The sequence below is a fragment of the Squalius cephalus genome, assembly GCF_949319135.1.
Source record: "Squalius cephalus genome assembly, chromosome: 15".
Lineage (NCBI taxonomy): Eukaryota > Metazoa > Chordata > Actinopteri > Cypriniformes > Leuciscidae > Squalius > Squalius cephalus.
In genome coordinates this window covers 11,573,918-11,593,266 of record NC_137136.1, presented here as the reverse complement: position 1 = coordinate 11,593,266, position 19,349 = coordinate 11,573,918, and the positions used below count along the sequence as shown (strand labels likewise).

General features: G+C 39.1%; 2 protein-coding genes and 1 long non-coding RNA gene across 4 annotated transcripts; 2 read left to right on the top strand and 1 right to left on the bottom strand.

Annotated features, from left to right (window-relative positions):
* stmn1b (stathmin 1b) lies at positions 1 to 9,293 on the top strand. 2 transcript variants are annotated; one of them, XM_079894883.1, is made up of 5 exons: positions 1 to 85; positions 8,116 to 8,161; positions 8,275 to 8,447; positions 8,531 to 8,722; positions 8,833 to 9,293. In XM_079894883.1, exons 2-5 carry the CDS (start codon positions 8,146 to 8,148, stop codon positions 8,896 to 8,898), a joined length of 447 nt encoding a protein of 148 aa, XP_079751009.1. In that variant the 5' UTR covers positions 1 to 85; positions 8,116 to 8,145; the 3' UTR covers positions 8,899 to 9,293. The 2 variants fall into 2 exon arrangements, with proteins under 2 accessions (XP_079751009.1, XP_079751008.1); XM_079894882.1 differs by lacking the exon at positions 1 to 85 and adding an exon at positions 6,289 to 6,380.
* Positions 9,294 to 11,084: 1,791 nt separating this feature from the next.
* paqr7b (progestin and adipoQ receptor family member VII, b) lies at positions 11,085 to 15,469 on the top strand. The gene is made up of 2 exons (XM_079893763.1): positions 11,085 to 11,262; positions 12,711 to 15,469. The coding sequence occupies exon 2, from the start codon at positions 12,747 to 12,749 to the stop codon at positions 13,809 to 13,811; it is 1,065 nt and encodes a 354-aa protein (XP_079749889.1). The 5' UTR covers positions 11,085 to 11,262; positions 12,711 to 12,746; the 3' UTR covers positions 13,812 to 15,469.
* A 651-nt stretch (positions 15,470 to 16,120) lies between these two features.
* Positions 16,121 to 18,150, bottom strand: LOC307171855. The gene is made up of 2 exons (XR_013823608.1): positions 16,547 to 18,150; positions 16,121 to 16,350 (listed from the first exon to the last, which is right to left on the bottom strand). It is a non-coding gene; the product is annotated as an uncharacterized lncRNA (long non-coding RNA).
* Between the last annotated feature and the right edge of the window lie 1,199 nt (positions 18,151 to 19,349).

The window sequence follows — 19,349 nt, the reverse complement described above, 5'->3', positions numbered from 1 at the left end:
CGCGGGCTTTTTCCATTCCACACAAAGTTCGCAGTGGGGAAACAACGAACGAGTTTTGTGGTTAGTCTTCACCCCCTCTTTTCAGGTATTAATTCCAATGATTTGTTAATTTTATGTTGTATAATGTTTAAGAGTGTACAGATGTGAGTATTGAGTTGAGTTAAATGTTTTAAAGCTCATTAGTTCAGAGGTGCATGAGCTCGGAGCTCCATTTTGAGCATTAATGGCGCGAGGCCTAGGCCTACATAAGGGCGCGAGACCACATATAGAGAATATTTAGTCTGTAGCCTATAGGCTCGTTTCCACTGAGCGGTACGGTACAGTACGGTTCGGGTCGGTAAACCATGATTCGGCTAGCGTTTCCACTGCCAACAGTAACTTACCCTTAACGTTACTTGATAGGCGTGGTGTAACTTTAGCCTATGCCGGAAAGAAGCGATCGACGTCATTTTCGCGCGCAGAAGAAAGCGACATAAACAACAATGGATGACATACAGTAGATCTTGGCTGCGTTCCAGTCCACTTTTAGACATGCACTTGCAAACTTCCCTAAGCACTTCACCTCGGGGGAATCCCTGCCGCCATTTTGAAGTGCGTTCCACTTCGTGAAGTGGACGCGGGAAGTGTATATGGACAGACCCTCGTTCCCTCGATTTTTACGAGGGAGTGAGTCTACTTCATATGTACACTTCAGGCACCTATATGTCCCACAATGCAGTACGATTGTGACGTCCCCACAGATCTCATCTAATCACCAACAACTCTATGATATATTAATTCTATTTTTAAAAAAAAAAAAAAACTCAAACACACCTATAAACATTTGGATGCTGCATTAAACAAACTCTTAAAGGGAAAAATAAATATATAAATAATGGTGCGTTCAAGTCCTCCTGGGAAGTTCGTACGTACGAGGTGGGAAGTCGTGCTTATAACGACATGTGCGTTCAAGTCACTTTCGTCGGAGCAAAATGGCGGAGTACTTTCTCTTAATTAATTACACAAAATACAATAAGGTTCTTAAACTCTTGTTCTAGAAAATGAAGAACAAAGAAATGTGCATCAGGTGTACTTTGTATTTTTATGTTTTTAATTAATTTATGAAGCCACTGCCAACTCATCGTTACATGTTGCATTGTTATATTATAATACTATCATATTCTGTGTTGGCAATTAGCTAACTGCGCTGTAAATAGAAAAGCCTGACAATATCACAGCTAAATACCTTAACGTATTGTGTATTCCGCCATGTTAATCACTGACACGCCCCCAACTCGTAAAGATCGGAGCTTAGAGAAAATCCCGAGCTCCCCACTGGTATTTACGACATTGTGGTGGCGTTCAAGTGCGTTCAACTCGTAAATACGATCTATACGAGATGACTTGAACGCACCATAAATCAACTCCATAGCTGATTCCAAGTGATCAAGGGCTTAGGACGTTCCAGTTCAGCCCATTGTAGTTTCCGCCAGTAGAGGGCACTCGTGCAACGTAAGCAATGATGTACATCCGAGTGAATGAGACAGAGGGAAGTTAGCGAGTTGAAGGGCATGACAATTTTGGACTGGAACGCAGCACATGTTCTTGCTTCTTGGCATGTTTGTCACAAGAAACCAAGCGCCGACATTAGGCGTTTCTCAATACCAAGTACGCAAAGTTCGGACTTGCCAAGTCCGACTCAGGAGAATGACTCCCGAAGACGCGAGTCCGGTTATTCTGCAAATGTAACAGATTGCACGTCGCATTGTGCCAAACTAATAGATCGCAGATTAACCCAAAATTACATACAAATGAATTATTTACATTTTATAACTTTGTACATTTTATAAAGTTTGCAGTGGGGAAACACCGAGCGAGTTTTGTAGTTAATCTTCTCTCTTCTCCCATTCAGGGGTACAACACCCACTACTGGCTGAACCCTTGCAATGAGTTTAAATGGAACACCTTTGATCACTTGGAATCCGCTATGGAGCTGATTTATCATTTACCTTTTTTTTCCCTTATGAATTTGTTTTACACACCATTCTATAGGCCTGTATGCTTAGGCTGTTGGAAAAAATATATTAAAAAAAATACACAAACGAATAGATATGTACAGTTATAATAGTCAGCTTAAGGTAGCTGTAACTATGCGGTTAAAAACATCACAATTGTGTTGCATTGTGGTCTATAGATCTGCCTGAAGTGTACATATTGGCTGCATCCGAAAACGTTGGCAACTGCCTTATCAGGCAATGACTTTGCAGGCAGCGTTTGCGCACGAAAGTACCTCACGAAATTGATTTCGGACAGACTTCTAAGGCAGTGTTACGGTTTAACGATCTACAGCAAAATAGAGCAAGTTTTGGTGAAAACTAAGTGAATATTGAATGACTACAATAGTAATTTCTTGCTTGAAATGGCATCATATAAGTGGAAAACATTGATCAAAAATGTACATACAAACTGATGACCAGCCGCAACTTTCAGACCTATTTATTTTTCTAGCTCATCTGTCAGAATGGAAAGCACAGGATTGTGGGATAAAAATCGATCAGATGAAGGTATCTCAGTAGATGTGCCTTGATGCCTTCTGACCTTGGAATGCGTCCTCCGAAGGCAGCATTTATCAGTTTTCGGATGCTGCCATTGAGTAGCCACAGAGGCAGAGAAGGGATTCCCCCCAAGGGGAAGTGCTATGGCTGCATCCGAAAACGTATGCAGCTGACTTGTTGCCTCGCTGCCTTATCAGGCAATGACTTTGCAAGCAATGTTTGCGCACGAAGGAACCTCACGAAACTGAATGTGATTTCGGACTTCCGAGTCCACTCGAGTCCCATTCAAAATATTTCATGATTACTGTATGTTAATATTTCTTTAAATTGTTGTTTGATTGAAACGTCCAATGATTGCTGACTTTCTTGTGCGCAACTGCGTATGACTTGAGACTGTTCGCGCCACGCAAATGCAGCAGGAGCCTTTTTTACCATTACAGTGTAGGCTACATGATTCCATGGTATATTTGATTTACTGTTTGAGTATGGTGCCAATTTTATTGTTACCACCAAATATTTTACATATTCTTGAAGATATCTTTAGGTCTGGTTTTTAGACCCAACCTTAGGTTATCCAACCGATCTGGTCTCGGTCTCGACTCGACTCGGACTTGACTCTCTCTGGTCTCGGTCTCGACTCGGACTCGAGTCTCTTTGGTCTCGGTCTCGACTCGGACTCGACCCTCTCTGGTCTCGGTCTCGACTCGGACTCGACTCTCTCTGGTCTCGGTCTCGACTCGGACTCGAGTCTCTTTGGTCTCGGTCTCGACTCGGACTCGACCCTCTCTGGTCTCGGTCTCGACTCGGACTCGACTCTCTCTGGTCTCGGTCTCGACTCGGACTCGAGTCTCTTTGGTCTCGGTCTCGACTCGGACTCGACCCTCTCTGGTCTCGGTCTCGACTCGGACTCGACTCTCTCTGGTCTCGGTCTCGACTCGGACTCGAGTCTCTTTGGTCTCGGTCTCGACTCGGACTCGACCCTCTCTGGTCTCGGTCTCGACTCGGACTCGACTCTCTCTGGTCTCGGTCTCGACTCGGACTCGAGTCTCTTTGGTCTCGGTCTCGACTCGGACTCGACCCTCTCTGGTCTCGGTCTCGACTCGGACTCGAGTGAGCTGGTCTCGACTACAACACTGCGTCACACGCATCACACACATGACCAAGATAAGATATTTTAATCAAAAATATCTTAATTTGTGTTCCGAAGATGAACAAAGGTCTTATGGGGTTGGAACAACATGAGGGTGAGTAATTACTGACAGAATTTTCATTTTTGGGTGAACTAACCCTTTAATGGTTTAATGATCTAGAGCAAAAAAGAGAGCGTGCTTTGATGAGAACTGGAGGTGGGGGGTATACTTTTGGGCCCTCATGCATATATGATTACCTTTTACATAAGCGTCAAAATGTACAATGTCAGGTTCACTTAGGTCACGGGGGCAAAATAATAAAATGATGATAAAATTAAATAAATTCTGGAGTGGGGCTGGCTGGACATCCCAACACAGAGATGTGTGCTTCATTAATCTGTAATTCATCACCAGCTTATTCACCTCCTAATGGAGGCAGCAGAGCACATGTTAAACTTGGATCCTAGTGATGTAATGGCAAACAAATGCTGCATTAACTGCTTAATACATTAGTGACGAATTACCATGATAAAGCCAGTCAGTGACAGGCCCTCACATACAAATTTAGGAGACAGAGCAGAAAGACATTGGGAGGGGATGTGTTTGTGTGAAAAAAGCATGTGCAACCAGTATTTTATTGTGGTTCGGGTATGGCAGGGGCGTCACTCTTATGGAAGCTACCATCCCCCACTCTGTCCAAAGAGGAGGAACATTACATAACACCATGACATTACGTTTCATGACATCATCCAAAGATCCAACTAAAAATTTGATGACTTCAGCCTAGGCACTAGGAAAAAAATTCTGTCTCAAAAAAGCAAACATTGCATATTAGAAGCAGACCAGCATTCAAGTAGAAGTGTTTTTTTGTTTTGTTTTTTTGCTGTACCTATTCAGGCTAGTGTGTATTCAGTGGTCCATTAGAGAGAGAGAGAGAGAGTCTCTCTGTCGCTCAGTGGTTCTCCAAACTGGGTCACTGTCAGCGGTGGGAAATTAAACGCACAGTATCTATCTATCTGTCTGTCTGCCTGCAGACATTTTGATCCTCAATCCTGCCAATAGATGTTCCAATGCATTTATCAGAATGTATTCTGGCATTAATCTATGCACATCTGGTCCACATGGGTCAGTCAAAGTGCACATCCAGCCGTGGATAGACTGGCTTTTAAAAACATTTTAACAGATCAAGTATCAGTTTTTAGGTTTATAGCCCAATTATAATAAGGTTGACACATAACGAAGGAAGATCAATAGGACGTGGTGTTTTTCATCATGATCAATTTGTATTGACAATTTTATACTGTATACTAAAAGACTTAAACCTTAAGACCATCGTTGGACTGTTTTGGTGTGTGAATGTTACATATTGGATAGGTAGTTTATATAAATACTTACATGATGCATTCAAACACTAGCGTTCCTTTAAAATGCCAATCAGCAACATGTGTGATAAGCAACACGTGTAGCAAGTATGTCTCTGAAAGGCCTGCTGATGAATTTGATTTAAAATGCTAAAATAGCTTTTATGATAGCATTTGGCCCCAGTAATACCAGGCCAAAAGTTTCCTTGGCTTTTTTTTTTAAGCTTGCTTTGTGTCTTTGTGTAAGACACCAGAGACCCTAGACAGGGCGAGGCATCGAAGCACCATCTGCTCCCCCTTTTCCCTGGGCAGCTTATGTCTCCCCCTGAATGAGACTGAGATCCAGGGTGGGGCAGGAGGAGACTGGCAGAGCATGATACAAGCACTTTTGGACAGAGATAAGGCCTACAAGGAAAATATTAGAGAGATATTTAACTGAGGAGCAAAAAAAAAAAAATCATATAATAATGTAATGCAAATGCATGCCATTAAGTGTTGTATTTTTCCTTTGGATAAGAGCATCTGCTATTAAATTATTATTTTCAATGTAATATTTATGCATTTAAAATAGTCAAAACAAGTAACCGACTCCAAACATTTGCCTTTCTCAGGCAGAGACCAAGACCATTCAGTGACACAGAAACAAACACCAGCCACAAGACAGTAAAAACAAGTCAGCTGAAAAACGCAGTGCTGAGACTATCAGCTCTGCCATTCAGCTAAAGTTCATGCAGTGACAGAGGATTCACTGAGGCATCGGAAAGAACAGAAGCAAAACAATCTCTAATGCCAAGTGAACTGTTAATTGCCAGATTGCTTTGCTCTAAAAACAATTTGTAAAGTAGGTCACATGTTGCTGCTTTGTTCTAATAATTTATTGGGCTGTATATCTCTGCATGACTAGATGGGTGAGGTCAAGTATAATAAAGGCTCATCTTATATTACCTTGACGTTACTTTTTAAGGAAAATAAATTTGCTAGTCTCAAGTTGTCATATTTTTATTCCTCCAAATTAAGCTATAGTACCCTATAGGTTACCAGTGCTTCGTAATGACCATTTATAATTTGTGACTCAATTTCTATTCATAAATAAGCATTATACTGTGCAAATGTGAAAGCGGCGGTCATATATATGCCAATCGTTTAAAAGTAAATTAGGACTACGATCTTATTACGCAGTTGAAATTATAGTCTGGGCCTACTACATATCCCAAAATTCTCTACTCGACAGTCATTGGTCACATCAAAATATGACGTAACACATTTTGGTCCTCTTTTGCGCGAACGGTTGATGCTGAGGCAGAGAGGAATCTGCGCGCGGTCCACTCTGGCTCGGATTTCCGCTTCATCTAAAGGTGTGTGCTTTTTGTTTTCAAATATTAATATTTTTGCAATGTATCCCAACCGTTCCTCGCGTGACAGGCAATGAAAGTATCAAAGCTAAACATTCACAGGGTTACCTTTTTTGTAAGTAACACCATTATTATTGATCTCACTCTTTGGGGAGGGGACGTAGATAATAGACAAGGGCATCGAGAATATTCTGTATGGTTAGATAGTTACCGTAACAAAGAAAGTCCATGAATTTAAAAATAGCCATCGCAGCTGCTCGTCGTCGCGCGACCATTAGGCTAAGATTTTGTATTTAACGTCGTTTAATCGGGAGGAATTGTGCAAATGGTCGAGGTGCAGCTCAACATTAGCCAACTGGCTCTTATTAGTTCAGTTTGGAATGTTTATTTTGCTGTTGCTGACACAGACTTGAACAGTTTTTAAAAAAAAATTATTTTACCTCAGATTGTAACAACAAGCCTGCCATATAACGTTAGTCCAAAATACGTGACAGGTGATCTAAGGGTCTCGACGTCTTTTGTCTTCGTTGTTTGTGCATTCGCCAACTAATCCGGACAAATGACTTTATTTATCTTCGCATGCATCAATAACATCGATTAATGAACATATATCAATATGCATTTTGCATGTCAGCACTGAGATTATTCTTTTCAGTGGGCAGTGCAGTAACGTTAGTGTCTGGTGTGAAATGGGAGAGATTTGGGTGTGATCTTGTTTCCTAGAAACGGGTCATACATTCATACCATTATTTGTAAAGGTTGCATTCAATATTAGCATGTTCCTTGAACATTATTAGGCTATCATTATTGTTATTTAATATGGTATAGTATGTAATATTATGGATTTTTTTGCATGATGTTAAAATGGGGGTTCAGGGTGTATCTCGGCCATCTATTGTCTCCAGATGAGATCCTGCATCCCATCGGATAAGCACTAGTGCTGGATGTTTATTTTCAGCCATCGAGTGATGATTTGTTGTCTGGTCATATTTAAGATGTCAAGTTTGTCTAATGCTTAATATGCGACGAATTTGTACAACGAACTAGCTCGAGGATCACTGCCCTGTTTGTCTTTGTTCGTTTCTTACACAATATCCCCTTTGTTTCTCTCAATGACCAGTTCGATCACATTAACGTTACATTACAAAAAGATATGATTTGTTTTCTCTACATTTCACCCGAGTGGACACCCTGTATTGTAGATTATAATTAAACAATTATCGTTTAATTGGATGATGATGACAGCACGTCTGAATAGATTGATCCGGTGGTTATTGTGCTGGCAGCGACTCGTCCTTTTCTTGGCTTCCAGCAAAAAGAAGGATCTATTGCCATTTAATAGGCAGGAAATTTGCATTTTTAACAAGAGTTTTGTCTTGCTTGTTTCCTTCCCATAATATCATTCACTTAGTAAATTATGCATGACTATTGTGGCGACGCCACTCCCTAAAGTAGTGTGCTATTTATAGTTATTAATGTTTTTTTTTCTTGTATATATCACCGCAAGAGACTGATTCCACTCAAATGGATTTTTCATGAATAGCTTACCATGAAGATGATAGGCTGTTGTATAGCTCAGGCTTGTTTACAATATGTGAGTGTTATTACTTGTTCACAATATGTGACAGCATACAGATGATTAAGAGAAAAGATTGTGTTACCATGCATCAATGTTAGTAGCAAAACGTTTATATTATTATATCTGATATTATTATTATTATATGCTTTCATTTGGCAGGTGTGTGAAACCTTCGAGGTTAGAAGTGCAATGGCGTCCTCTGGAGGTAAGATGTGATTTCTAAAGCAATATGCTTCACTAAAACCATAATCTAAATGAAGTCATTCTGCAAAGAAAATGGAGCGTGGATTATTAAATGCAATGCTGTATCGTTCATAGACTTTCAGGTTAAGGAACTGGACAAGCGTGCCTCAGGACAGGCTTTTGAAGTCATCCTGAGTCCCACGGCTCCAGATGCCAAGGGAGAATTCCCACTTTCAACCCCCAAGAAGAAGGAGGTATCTCTGGATGAGATCCAGAAAAAGCTGGATGCAGCAGAGGAGAGACGCAAGGTAAGTGGTTGTTTAGCAATGAATTGCATACTGATCTTGCATTCTGTTCCTCATTTTTTTTCTTCATTTGTTCCTCATGTTAGAACCATGAGGCAGAGGTCCTGAAGCATTTGGCTGAGAAACGAGAGCATGAGAAGGAGGTCCTTCAGAAAGCAATGGAGGAGAACAACAACTTCAGCAAGATGGCAGAGGAGAAGCTTAACCAGAAAATGGAAGCCAACAAAGAAAACCGCACAGCACGCATGGCAGCTATGAACGAGAAGTTCAAAGAGAAGGTGTGTGTGTATAGATGAATACATACAGTATGCATTGTGTATTACTCCATAAAACTTTAGTTATATTAAATAATACATTATTTTAATGGACATTTGTTTCTTTATTTTAGGACAAGAAGCTTGAAGAGGTACGAAAGAACAAAGAAACAAAAGAGGGGGGCGAGGATGAAAACTAAGTTTCCTCATTTTCCTTTTCATTTAGGGTATAGTGTTGGGTTTTTTAATGTATCCAAAGATTTATTTTTTGTTCCATTAAATTGCCTGTTTTCCATGTTTGGATCCATGTACTTGCCACTTTTTTATTAAGGGGTTTTGGGGGAAAGCTGGTGCACAACATTTCATCACTGTGTGTATTCAGTTGTGTCTTTCATAATCCCCTCTAACCTGTAGATTTGTCTAGTTGCAGCTCTATAGCATTTAAAATGAGCAGTGTTTTACTGATAGGGATGCATGCCTGTGTTATGCATAGGTCTAATATATCTTGGTATATTGCATTGTGCACCTGTTCCCTTGTATGTCAGTACTGCCATCCTTTGAGCTTAATAAAGTTGCACAGTTGTTTGTTATGGTACCAGTTTTGCCACTGCCTCTTTGTTGGTCTGCAGTCAGAGTGTAATGTGGAGTAAAATAACTTCTTAAAATTTGTACATTATGGACATGAATGGCCTGTATTTCTGTAATTCTATATAGAAAAAAAGATTTTGCCAAAATAATAATTTATAGATTTTCATGTTAATACTAAACATTATCCACAAGCATTTCCTTTACTAGTTCACTTGTTCAAAAAAAAAATCTGACAATAAAAATCTTATTGTAACACTTTACAATAAGGTTTCATTAGTTATCATGAACTTATAATGAACAGCACTTCTACAGCATTTATTAACCTTTGTTAATGTTAATTTCAACATTTACTAATACATTATTAAAATCAAAAGTTGTATTTGTTAACATTAGGTAATGTACTGTGAAGTAACATGAACAAACAATGAAGATGTTAACAAAGATTAACAAATACAGTAAATAATGTATTGCTCATGGTCAGTTAATACATTAACTAATGTTAACAAATGAAACCTTATTGTAGCATTCCCAGAAAATCTAATAAAATACGTCACTTGAGACTATTTGAACTATACTGGCATCTAGTGGTTTGAGTTTGTCAAACGTATTGGAAAAGGTTTTTGTGAAAAATCTCAAAATGATTAAAGAAAAGAAAAAACCTTGACATAATCAATTATTATGGATTTATCCTTTTTTAATGCCAAAATAGAGTTACGTGCATGAAAATATATTGCTTTGCAATGATGAATGGCTTGTTGTCCACATGTCACATTATTATGCGTTAAGAAGTAGTGCATCAATCTTTTCTATAATGATTTATACCTTATTTCCAAATTCTAAATCAATGCAAAAAAAATAGATCATGCCCAGTTACATGTTGTTTGAATAAATGTTTTTTTTTTATTATTGAATAAAATAAAAATGAAATGTGCTTGTCTGTGTCATAGGAAGGTTTATGAAGGTCAAATGTCCAAATTTCCTCCAGTCATCCACATGCTGTTATGACCCAGCCTGAATTATTCAGTCACTACAGTACTGTAGACAGAAAAGCCTATCAATATGACATACAATTACATTTACAACAGGAAGTCTTGAACTATTTTTATTCTGCCTCTTTGACAAATTTATGCTGGTACAATACTGCAAATTAAATGGAAATATGCTATTATTGCTTGACTAACAGAAATATTTTGCCTTCCTGTGTCTAAATTCACAATGTGGATCTTTGTTTCCACTGTGAACAGAGTATGACAAGGACACATTGTCAACCAGAGTGCCAGTGTGGGTGATGAGATAAGCCTTCACATAGTTTAACTTTAGCACAAGAAGTGAAAACAGTACATTCACAATGTGTACATATTAGACAATGTGTACAATTACCTTTAAATTTAATTAATTGCAATTAAAGGACAATAAAAATGTAGTGTTTAAATATGTATACATGTGGCTTTTGTCAAATCTGTGCTGTTAACTCTGAATGTAGGGGAATTTGCTACTTTACCCATAGCACAAATATATGGGCACATATATATGTGATATGTGCAATTTATAAAATATATCCCATAATATATATATACACATCTTTTGTCGGTGTGATACCTCAGTGGCTCTCACATCGCCTTTTATTAAATGTAGGCGGTATTAATAAGAAGAGGGTAGTTTCACATTTCACAAACATTTGACAGGGTGTTGCCACCTGAAAGGGTGTTTCCTATTGGCGAGTTACTCCAGACGAAGGCGGGGACAATGCTCTTCGGTCTTTCTGATTGGACAGTTTGCATGCCCATCAGAAACCTTTAGATTTCGTCCATCTGACAGCGGTACTGCAGGGAGCTGACAGGAACCTCTCCTGCTCAATACAATTTTACGTAATTTTTCATTATGAAATTTTCTTTGTTTGATTCCGCTTCCTCAAGACGCATATGAAGGCGCGGTTAAATGCAGTTCTCTGACTGAGGGGACTATCCTCTTAAAAGGTAAACCAGTTCATTTACCGCTCATTTGTTTAAGGCTAAATTAAAGGTGAAAATTATATCCACCCTATGCACTATCTTTTAGATAAAGTAAAAATAAACATACATAGCCTTTGTGTTGAACCGTACAAATGGGGATAATTAATTATCATAGCTCAAGATAGATTATCATCATTTGTTAAAACATGTACAGTACATGAGGTAAGTAAGAAAACGTGTTGGCTTGTTGCTTGCACCCGTAGACGTTGAATTTTGTCAAGACATTTCATTGTTGCGCTTCCGGCGTCTCACGTTTCTTTTTCGAGAATTTACGAGACAGCTTGAGGGTGTGGGAAGGGTTGTCTGCCTTTTGGGATGCCATCACTAAAATTGTCCACAGCTTCCCCCTTCTATCACGTACTTTTAACAGATTTAAAAATTAAAAATCATTATTTTGGCAGACCTTTTGTTTTCCAGACATTATGATCGATGATTTCGTTTGATCAGTTTCGTCCTTATTAATTAATGTGCACGAGGAGCTTTACGCAGCGAGCTGATGTTACGTAAGCGGTGAGAAGAAACGCCCCGTTTTCATCACGTTACCTTAATTTTCAGGATGAACCAGTTTTGCTACCAAAAGAGAAATAAACAGTTTTTGCAAGCTATTCGGTAACGTTTTTCATTAAATAAAATTTGAATGATCCTGATATTTCCATTTTAACAGTATCAATTTGCTTGGCTCGTTTAGATTGTGGTTTGCATTCAAATAGAATGGAAATAACTTGACCAATAAAAAGTATAGGCCACGATCTAAAAAAAAAACATACCAATTAAAACGTTTTAAAAACGCAAACCTTTAAAAATATAAGGGTTCTGCAACTTCAGGTACTTTTATGTCCTAGTGGTTGATTTTATATTAAAACTAACAGGGTTCACCTTATTTCTTATAGTTGAAATTCACATTAAAATGTGTTGGAAACTTTTTTTTACTGTGACCTTCATGATTTATTTGTCAAATGTGTATTTTTCAAAATAGTTTTACCCAGCTCAGACTTTTAATCTTAAACTATGAAATGTCTACAACTTTAATAACCTAAACGGAGAGTCATTTAAAGTTATTGTGAGCCATAGTTGTATATTGTGAGTGATTTACAAACAATCTTTAATTTTGTTAAGTTAAACAAAACAAACAAACAAAAAAAATAAAAAATAAAATGTTTGCTATGTATTTGTCCTCAGCATGACAGATCATTTCCATGACCATCATTTCCTCCACATAATGTTATACAATACATTATCTGAGCTGTAGTGTACATTTTTCTGACTCATATGTGATGTATATATTCAATCTGTTGGTAGACAAATTAAAGTGGTGAGAGTGTAAAAAAGCATTGTATTTAGATTTTTTCCCTTGTGAACTTACTGAAGAATGCAAGGGTACTATTTAACTGTTTAATACTTTCCCCAAACAGATTTCACACTACACAGCCGCTTAATTTTTCCTCACTATGGCGACAGTTGTGATGGAGCAGATTGGGCGGCTGTTCATCAATGCACAGCAACTTCGCCAGATCCCACGTTTCCTGGAGTCAGCCTTCCCTAAACTGCCTTGTACTGTGATGGTGAGCGATGTGCCGTGGGTTTTCCGCGAGTCACACATATTCACGGGCTACCGGCCGCCTGACCAGAACTGGCGCTACTACTTCCTCACTCTGTTTCAGAGGCATAATGAGTCTGTAAATGTGTGGACACACCTGCTGGCCTCCCTCATTATCTTAGTCAAGTTTCAGGAGCTGTCTGAAACTGTGGATTTCCTGCGAGACCCGCACGCCCAGCCGATGTTCATCTTGCTCCTAGCCGCGTTCACCTACCTGGGCTGCAGTGCGCTGGCCCACCTACTCTCAGCCAAGTCTGAGCTCTCCCATTACACCTTTTATTTTTTGGACTATGTGGGCGTAGCCGTTTACCAGTATGGTAGCGCTCTGGCCCACTTCTATTACGTTGTCGAAGAAGAATGGCACGCTCAAGTGCGAAGCTTTTTCTTGCCGGCTGCAGCCTTCCTAGCCTGGCTGTCCTGTACGGGCTGCTGCTACGGCAAGTACGCCAGCCCGAGTTTGCCCAAGTTCGTTCACAAGCTATTCCAGGTGGTGCCCTCGGGCCTGGCCTACTGTTTAGACATCAGTCCGGTGTTCCATCGCATCTATAAATGCTACAGCTCTGAACAAGGCTGTGCTGACCAGGTGGTGGTCTACCACTGCTATCAAGTCCTCTTCTTTCTGATCAGTGCCTACTTCTTCTCGTACCCCCATCCTGAGCGCTGGCTCCCGGGATGTTGCGACTTCATCGGACAGGGCCATCAGATCTTTCACGTGTTCCTTGTGCTCTGCACTCTAGTGCAGATCGAAGCTGTGCGAATGGATTACAGTGAGAGGAGACCGCTCTACGAACGTCTTCATGGTGACTTGGCTCACGACGCAGTGGCTCTTTTTATCTTCACAGCGTGTTGCAGCGCTCTCACTGCGTTCTATGTGCGCAAACGGGTGAAGGCGTATCTAGAAGAGAAGCAGGAGTAGATGTCATGGCAGGGACCTTGCTTGCACATGTAGGAGGGATTTCACTGGTCTACAACAACTGAAGCAACTAACAATGAAGGACCTTCTTAATATTTTTCAGTTTATCCCATATTTGCTGTTAATGGTTTTATTATGTGGCCTGCCAGTGCATTTTGAACCAACTGCTTTCTGTTTACCAAACTGGTGACATGCTTTAAAACCGCATTACTCATTGAGAATGGCTCTAAAACAATGGATTGCTTGCTGGAAGGTGCTCAGTTCCTAAGCGGATCTGTTTGATGAGTGCCATTCCAACCTAATAAACCCAGTTTACATGAGATCTGTGAGGGAATGTCAACATTTTGCTGACAGGTTAGTTTGCATACTGGATAGTTTATGTAGACCATAACTGGATATTTTCATACTTGCATTGTGCCTCTAAATCCAACCTCATTTTGGTGTAGTGTGCTGTTCTTAATTTTTTGTTACTCACATGTCATTTACACATTTGCCAGACATATTATATTGCATTCAAAGAACAACTTCCCCTCCCTGCATTCCCTGTAAATCAAACCCATAACATTGGCTTTGCTCTTGTCACATGCTACTGTTACAAGAATACACACGGGACATTAAAATGTGTGTAAAGAAAGTTCCCATGCCATTAGACCAGTTCAATTATCAAAATGTGGTGCTCAGATGAACCTCATTTGGATGCCAGTTAAATGCACAGGTCTTAAACCATGACAGAAATGTTACAAACTCCATATGGAATATCTTACTGAAAGATGACTGATTTTTAACCAGTTTCTCTTTAATTAATCAGATCAAATTCCCCCCTCTACAGTGCTTGCCTTACAGTGTGTCTCCAGTGCCATGTTGAGGTTAGTTTAGAACAGAGATGGGCAACTTCGGTCCTGGAGGGCCACTGTCCTACAGAGTTTAGCTTCAACCCTAATCAAACACACCTGAACAAGCTAATTGAGGTCCTCAAGATTACTAGAAAATTACAGGAAGGTGATTTTTTTCAGGGTTGGAGCTAAACTCTGTAGGACAGTGGCCCTCCGGGACCGAAGTTGCCCATCCCTGGTTTAGAAATACCTGCGAATTGCAATCAATTGGTTTTGCACTGCCAGTGCACACTTCCCTACCTTTTAGATGTCTAGCCAGTGAAGAGGGCTAAAATGCCGGGTGCTATGAAGAAGACATTAGGCAGGATGTAATGTCACTGGATTGAAGTATGGGGTTGTAGCTCAGTGGTAGTGTGCAAGCAGTGTTGGACAAAGGCAGTCGTAGCCTAATGGTTAGAGAGTCAGAAGGTAACCCGAAGGTTGTGGGTTTGATTCTCAATACCGGCGAGTTGTGTGTGTGTGTGTGTGTGTGTCCACTACTCGCTGCTCCTAATGTGTCTTCTTCACTAACTTTGATGGGTTAAATTCAGAGAACATATTCCAAGTAATCACACTTGGCCTTCACTTCATGTCACTCACTTGTATAGTCAAATTGAAGGATTTCAATGCAACCCTGGCTGATTATTAATTTGACTCAAAAATGAAAAACTGTGTGTACTTTATGATTCTCAAACTTATTAGAAAGTTGCTCAATTACACTTTTTTTTTTTTGCATAATGTTACAATAGACAGTTCACCCAAAAATAAAATAAAATCCATCATTTACTCACCCTCATGTTGTTCCAAACCTGTATTACATTTTTTAGAATCCTCCAACTGTTTTTTGTTCAAACAATGAAGGTCAATGGGGTCCAAAATAACATTGGATTACATTGACTTTCATTGTAAATGATGGCAGAATGTTCATTTCTGGGTGAACTTCCACAGCCAAAGAGGCTTTTGTGAAACAATAACTTATGTCCTTCAATTCTATGATGTCCTTTTGTCATGAAGATGCTCCTTTTGTACACAAGGGCTATAACTATGGCCTTTACCTTTACTCATACCCTGATATGAATGCCTTTGTGTGTTCTGTGCATACATGGATTTTTCTATTAGAAGTTCCGCACTTTATTTACAAGAACAGTCTGAGCATCAGAACTAAATATGTGTTAAATGTATATTCTAATGTGCCTGACTACATGCATGCTTCCTTGTGTGAGTATGCATACAGGTGCTTGTCGTGTGTGTGTGCGTTTTTGAATGTATATGTATACCTATGTGAGATGGCTACTGATGAGAAAGGATATGAAGGCTTCATCTTAGTCTGAACCTGTCTGGCCTTTTAATGACCGTGAAATACATCTTGTGTATCTTCCCTTGTTTCAGACCTTGTCCATAACACAGATCCATCAGACAGAAAGTAGAAGGAAAATCTACTTTCCCATTGAAGTGATCCATATTCATCTGAGATGAATATTGTGTCACTAGACTGTTGCTGCATTTCTAGTCCCAGAAAAACAAATTGTTGCTGTGGTATGAGCCGTTTGAGATATACTGTAGTAAAAAATCAAAGTCATGATAAACGGTGACCAGCATTTATGTTTTCAACCTGGAACACATATGGCAGAATAAGGGGCCATTCACACAGACCATGTTTTTGCGAGACGCTAGATCAGGTGTCACCAACCCTGCTCCTGGAGGGCTACAGTCCTGCAGATTTCAGCTCCAACCCCAATCAAACACACCTGGACCAGCTAATCAAGCTGTTCAGGGTTGCTTGATAATTACAGGCAGGTGTGTTGGAACAGGGTTGGACCTAAAGTCTGCAGGACAGTAGCCCTCCAGGAGCAGGGTTGGTGACACCTGCGCTAGATAATGTAATAAAAAAAGCAAGGTCTAGGGATGCTTTTTTTTTTTAAGTTAAACTTATTTAGCGCTGCTTTTTAAAATGCCGTGTCATGCACGAGGCACTGAGAAAGACTAGTGCAAAGGTCAAATGTGTCCATCTAGCGCATATTTACATAGAACAACAATGGAAAAGCAGCAAAGTGAAAAGCAAACGCAAGTTGCAGGGTAGTGGAATGAAAAATTGCATGGTCTAGACTAGAGACTCGTTTTTTTTTTTAAGTTGAACTTCTTTTAACTTGAACGCTGTGCTTTTAAAATGCTATGTTTAGAGCTATGCTGGAAAAGACGTGAGACACAAGCAGAATGGACAAAGACATTAGTCTATCGCTTGTTAACCTAAAAAATAAAAATTTGTGTTTAAAACGCGTGACGCAGGGCTGTGGGATGAAAAAAAACCCTGCATTACTTTAACTTGACATAGCATTCTAAAAACATCGCTCATGCTTGAAATTCTGTAAAAGATGCAAGTGCAATGTCTAGTGCATGTTTACATAGAAAAGTAATGGAAAAGTGCTGTGTAATGCAAAAATGTGTTCTATGTGAGCAGTCCTTAAGGGTTGAAGTTGAATTTATTTGAACTTGAGCCCCACCTTTTTTAGAATACCAGGCCGTGTCATGTGAGACACTGCAAAAGACCAGTCGAACACGTCCGACAATGGAAAAGTGGCACAGTGGAATGGAAAAACGTATTCTGTGTGAACGGCCCCTAAGCCATTTTAACAGCACCAGCAGACAACAATGATGTCACAGATTGATGATGTTGTCGAAGTCTGGAACTGATGAAGTGACTAACGTTGTCAGTTGGCTCAAAATGGTGATTTACAAGGCAAATATCTCAGAAAATTATCACATGGTGGGTGCTTTATTTATTGAAAAACCATAATGATATAAATAAGAAATTATTTTAGAATATTAATTTTTACAGAAGATATTAAACAGAAACAGAATATGTTGTTTTTACTGTTGTACCAGCCTGTGTTTAGGAAATAAATGGACCTTCTGAAATCACATAGAGCGAACAGGGAGGCTGCCAAGAGCTGATGTCACTGAGAAAGACAACAGATGAGGTCATATCTTGGCACGACCGGGATTTGACCTAAAGCCTCAATTCCCGTAATGCTCAAGTGGAATTTTAAGGAACTCTGTAAATGATTTCTGCTAAACTGAAATGTCTCTTTCTTAAATTCTACTAATCTACTCACCTCGAAGACACTTAAAGAATCTGAATAGACTTTTCTATTTTAAACATGACCATGTTTAGAGTTTGTTTTAGTGATTGTGTTTCTCTTGTATTGCACTTAAGTGAAGAGGAAGGACCACTCAGAAAGTTACTTTAGAACCTCTTGATTTCGTTCAGCACTTGAATTCAGTTTTTGACTGTACTCAACCACGAGCCCTTGCACAGAGCTGAACTAACACTCATGTTCTGCTGAAGTGCAGAACTGGAAAATAAAGACTGTGTTAACCTAAACTATACCATTGTGTGTGGAAATGGTGATGTGTTGATGTACTACGGTATTTACTGTAAGTGAATAAACAACTGTAAGTCCTACCTTCCACTACATGTCATTGTGTTTCCTGTGCAGAAAAGTCCTCTTTAATATAAAACATGGTGTATGCACACACCACACACTAACAAGTGAGTAACAATCTGTTATTGTGAACAAAAAAAGCAGTCCACAGCAACAGTGACTGTCACAGCTTCAAATGAAGTGATAAAACAACAGTGCCAGATCACTTTGAGGGAAAGTTCACCCCAAAAAATGCAAATTCTCTTGTAATGACATGAGAAGAGTAAAATGACAGAATTTTCACAATTTGAATCTGAATTTGCAAAAGTGAGCTGTTTGCAATCTAGTAGACTAGTCCAGCTGTGTCTAGAAGCTTATTCCAATAAATGTATGGATGCAATAAATCCAAACTCTTTAGTATGGCATGTATGCCAATTATGATATTTTATCCAGCCTATTCATTTGTTTAATCATAATTCTGTAAAAAATAAAACTTAAAAACTAGCATCGTCATCCGTGTAAATGTTTTGCACTGTATTCCATCTTTTTCCAGTAAAACTGTGCTGGAAATAATTCACGGCTTTTATTGCAAAATAAAATATAAAAATATTTAGAAAAATAAAATAAATATATGAATTAGTGAAATATGATACTATATATATATATATATATATATATATATATATATAGTATACTGTATATATATATACTAAAGAAAATAACTTTAAAATCATTTTAAAATACTCACTTGTGCACATCATATAAGCAATTTCTCATTCTTTTGAACAAGTTGCAAATGCTTTGGTACATTCATGCAATCGAGTATGTACAGTTGTCTGCTGTTTACTACGTTATTAATTGCTTATGTCATGTTGCTCAAAATGTATTATAGACTACTGGTTCTCTGCTGAATAGTCTTACCCCTCAAAACATCTAGTTTATTGCTTAAGTCATTAAATGAAAAACAGAAAAAAGTCGGCCCACCAACGACAGTGTCTGACAAAAGGCCTGTGTACTCAAAACGTAACCTGTGTGTGACTTTTTTTGTGTGCATATTTTGGAGCTTTGGTGTGCCGTCTTTTTTTCTGTTTTTTATTATTTCTTTTGTCGAGCACCCAACCCTGAGCATATTTTTGCCGGTGATGTGCGTGTTTTGGTCTTGTTTTTGATAAGTCATGAAATGCAAAATGATTGAACTACAGTAGTTGTCATAATGTGTCAAGTACTGTAGATGCTATTTTTTTTCT

What these genes read in the sequence shown, in the direction of transcription:
- stmn1b (XM_079894883.1), top strand. An exon ending in CAGCAGAGGAGAGACGCAAG is followed by an intron (nt 8,448 to 8,530) that starts GTAAGTGGTTGT and finishes TCCTCATGTTAG; the next exon opens with AACCATGAGGCAGAGGTCCT. An exon ending in ACGAGAAGTTCAAAGAGAAG is followed by an intron (nt 8,723 to 8,832) that starts GTGTGTGTGTAT and finishes TCTTTATTTTAG; the next exon opens with GACAAGAAGCTTGAAGAGGT.
- paqr7b (XM_079893763.1), top strand. Translation starts at nt 12,747, where the DNA reads ATGGCGACAGTTGTGATGGAGCAGATTGGGCGGCTGTTCATCAATGCA.